The following is a 3,587-nucleotide window of genomic DNA, read 5'->3' as shown; positions in this document are numbered from 1 at the left end:
TATAGAGGCAGACAGAAAAAGTAACGGAAAAGTAAACTCCTCTTTGTGACTCTGTATTCGTGTGGGAGCTCAAATGATTTCATGTTTTAAAAAGGTATCTTGTCTTTAAATGTCTCTATGTCAGCTCAAACACGCTGGCTTCAGTATCCTTCTATTTGAGAGTTTGTGGCCCCAGTTTTGCAGATTTTACATTTTAAAAGTCAGATCAGATTTACAGAAATCCCTAAAGGTCGACTCTTTGTGCAGTTTATCACTGTTACAGTCTCAGAGTGATTTTTTACATTTGTCTCTTTCTCTTTATATGTTCCTGCATTGATCTGGGAAATCATATCGGTTTCCTACAGACCATCAATACAGCAGAGAGTCCATGAACTGAAATCTTATTCTTAATCTCTTTTGCCATCATTCTTCAAATACAATGCTGAGAACAGAAAAGCAGGACAGGGACCACGGAAGCAGCACTTCAGGGCTTGAATGTGAAATTTATTCTCCTCTGATCATCACAAAGATTATCTGGAAGTCACAGCTATTTTAATTTACAAAGATCATTTATAAACTCAGTAACGTGGGACTGTAAGAAAAATTGTATAAATACATATACATGCTGATCAGGGATGGAACCATGTACTAAATAGAAAGAAAGAAAATAATAAAATTGGAATGCTACTCAGGTCATGAGTTCTTTAAAGAGACAAACTGGTACATATGTGTAAAAAAGAATAGTTTGTCAAGACATAAACAACAGAATACAGTTTGCAGTAGCCAGTAAAAGTACAATATATGTTTATGACACAACAAATCTTTTAAGTAAGCAATTCTCTGCTTTAATGTCCCACCATGCAAAGCAAACATCCTGCAGCTGCTCATCACAGATCTTCAGGCTCTTTTCCAAGTCCGATATATTGATGTCAAAAGCATCAAACCTCAATAGGCCTTTTTCAAAGAAGAGATTTCCACACATGTTAGATACAGTAAGTAGGAAAAGCACCGGTGTAAATAATACAATAATTAACTGTCACAAAGTCTTAAAACTGGCGGACAAAGTAAACTATTTCCATGTAAATTATCCTTCAACACAATAACTTGACAGAAATACATAAAAAGCATTAAAGTCTCTATGTACAAGTAACAGTGTTTGGGATCTAATTTATATGGTGGACTCGAGCACCAATAGATACATTTAACATCAGGATCCCATTCTTTCATATAATAAATACCATTTAAAACATTCCTACGCTAGAAATGTTGTGCTGCAATGATATAACCAGCATTTCATGTTCTACACTGCACCTTTTGTGCATCAGTGTATCTGGATGGGGCACTGATCATCTGCTCAAACTTGGGTGAGATGCTGATCTAATAAGCAGCTGCATGTGCCAGACAAATCCATCTTTTCTGTCCCGTCGCCCCTTTAATGAAGACATCATAAGGCACTGCTTCATTGTGATGGTCATAAATAAACCAGCCCTGCATCTCTGTCTCCTCGGCCAAACTCTAAACGGCAATAATCATTAAAGTGGCGCACACCATCTTTAAGGATATATGTGTGTAGGGCTCATTAAGGAGCCGTCGCTGATGTAAATGCTGTGTTATTGTCAGTATTTTCAGTTTCACCCTCCACTTTCTCTCCTATCAGTCTTTTCCTCAGTGGCTCTGATGATCTTTGTGCAGCTGCATTCTTTCTTTCTCCACCTGGAGGCGTTCTCTCTCTATCTGCAGTCTGCCCGCCTCGAATTTGAAGAACTGCAGTCTCTCTTTCTCCAGTTGCAGTCTCTCCTTCTCCAGCTTGAGCCTCTCCACGTCCAGATCCACCACTGTCCTCCACCCTTTGCCCTCCCGCTCTCTCTCCCTCTGTCCTTCATGAGCGCAGGATAAGGACGGCGTGGAGGACGAGGGCGGGCCTTGCTGTGGCGGCAGGTTAAAAGAGGATTCTGCGGCCTCTGACTTGCTGAGGAGCAAAAGCCTCAGCCGCTCCCTCTCCACCTGCAACCTCTCTCTCTCCAGCTGCACTCGTTCCCGGTCCACATCTGTCTGACGAAGTCGCTCCTTCTCCACCGCCAGCCGCTCTTTCTCCACACCCAGGCGTTCCATTTCCACGGCCAGTCGTTGTTTCTCCAGTTCCAGACGCTGCTTCTCAACAGCCGCCATGAACCCTGCACCCATGTTTTCATGACCGGTGAGACCTCCCAGTGCATGAGGTGGCATCCCCATGAAGGCGGCAGCCGGGGGCAGGTCTCTGTTGGTGGTGGAGGTCGGGGCCTTGGAGGAGCTGAGTGTGCCTAAGACGTTGTGGGAATAGGCATCGCCGACTTGCCCCTCACCACGTGACTCAATGTCGCTGAGGAGGGAGGGAATGTCATCTTCATCTAATTCTCCATCTCCCACATCACCATCACCATCCAGCTAGAGAAGTAGAGAGGGACACAATTAAAGGCACAGCTAATTTTACATGTTCAGTTTAACTCATGAATCAGGTGTTGAAAATCATCTTGGGGGCACAGGTGTATAATCCTGTAGGCATGACCCATACAAGCAATTGTTATCATACGATACTGTTTCAGACCCAAGATAATGCGAATCCGACTGATACTTTAATCTGGCAATATCAGTCTGTGGTCCTGACCATAGAGTGTTCATTAAGATGGATGACGCGTCTCCACTTCCTCCCGCTGTACAAAAACAAAGGTAAAATATCCAGAATTCGGGTGCTGCTTTTGACATGAGTTGGTGTATGCACGATAGCGATTGTGGAGAGAGCTGTGGTATCGAGCTCCTGCTGATACACACGATCGACCAATCACGGTCAGTCTCATTTGTCGATGATGACGTTTCACATCGCTCTTATTGCATCAAACAAAGAGTTAAAACCACATTTACCCAAATAATTATCCTTTAGTTTGGTTTTTGTCCGTCCTCTAATATGGAGGAGGCGAGGTTTACGAGCTATACTGTAGACAGCCACCAGGATGCGATAGAGATGGTTTGGCTTGACTTTCGGGGAGCTGTCATGCCATCCATGTTTAAATACAGTCTAAAGCTCTGACACACAAAAAATACCTCCAATACTACTGCACATTGTCCAACTGAGGATATGAAGAATTTGAATAGGTTATAATAGAAAAGATTGTAAATCAAAAGTGGGAAAATAACAAGGACAAAAGACAAATAACACAAAAAGTCAAGATAACTGTTTACATTAAACATAACATGTTAAGTGTTGGGGGTGAGGTCCTGAGTGACCATCAAACAATAGGTTGTAAATACTTGAGGCCTACAAGGCCCAGCTGAAACCAGTTCAACCAGTTTCAGTCTTAATTCACACCTTCTCTAGACAGCCTGGAGCCTCGCCTTGGTGGGGGAAGCATGTCCTGAACCCCCACTGTGCCCCCCCTCCAGCAGGCCCTGGTGGGGAGATGTTGCAGGCCGCTCTGCAAAAACCTAAATGAGACTCTGAAACGCCCACTGAGGTCGAATCCCCGCCCACTAAGGACGGGACCCTGACATTCTCATTGGATGAGAGCCAACTGAACCCTATGACCACTTCCTGAGGAAGCAGGAAGTCCTCAGGTGGTATAAGAGTGCTAAGG

General features: G+C 43.8%; 1 protein-coding gene across 1 annotated transcript in view; it reads right to left on the bottom strand.

The window, feature by feature from the left end:
• Positions 1-462: 462 nt before the first annotated feature.
• Positions 463-3,587, bottom strand: part of msantd4 (Myb/SANT-like DNA-binding domain containing 4 with coiled-coils) — a gene marked incomplete at its 5' end in the record, with an annotated part of 8,720 nt that continues 5,595 nt past the window's right edge. Inside the window, one exon of the mRNA XM_061073490.1 lies at positions 463-2,403. Coding sequence (XP_060929473.1) covers positions 1,645-2,403 — 759 coding nt within the window. The remainder of the gene's footprint in view (positions 2,404-3,587) is intronic.

This window comes from Limanda limanda, chromosome 6 (genome assembly GCF_963576545.1).
Source record: "Limanda limanda chromosome 6, fLimLim1.1, whole genome shotgun sequence".
NCBI classification, from domain to species: Eukaryota; Metazoa; Chordata; class Actinopteri; order Pleuronectiformes; family Pleuronectidae; genus Limanda; species Limanda limanda.
This window is presented reverse-complemented; position numbering and strand designations above follow the sequence as displayed.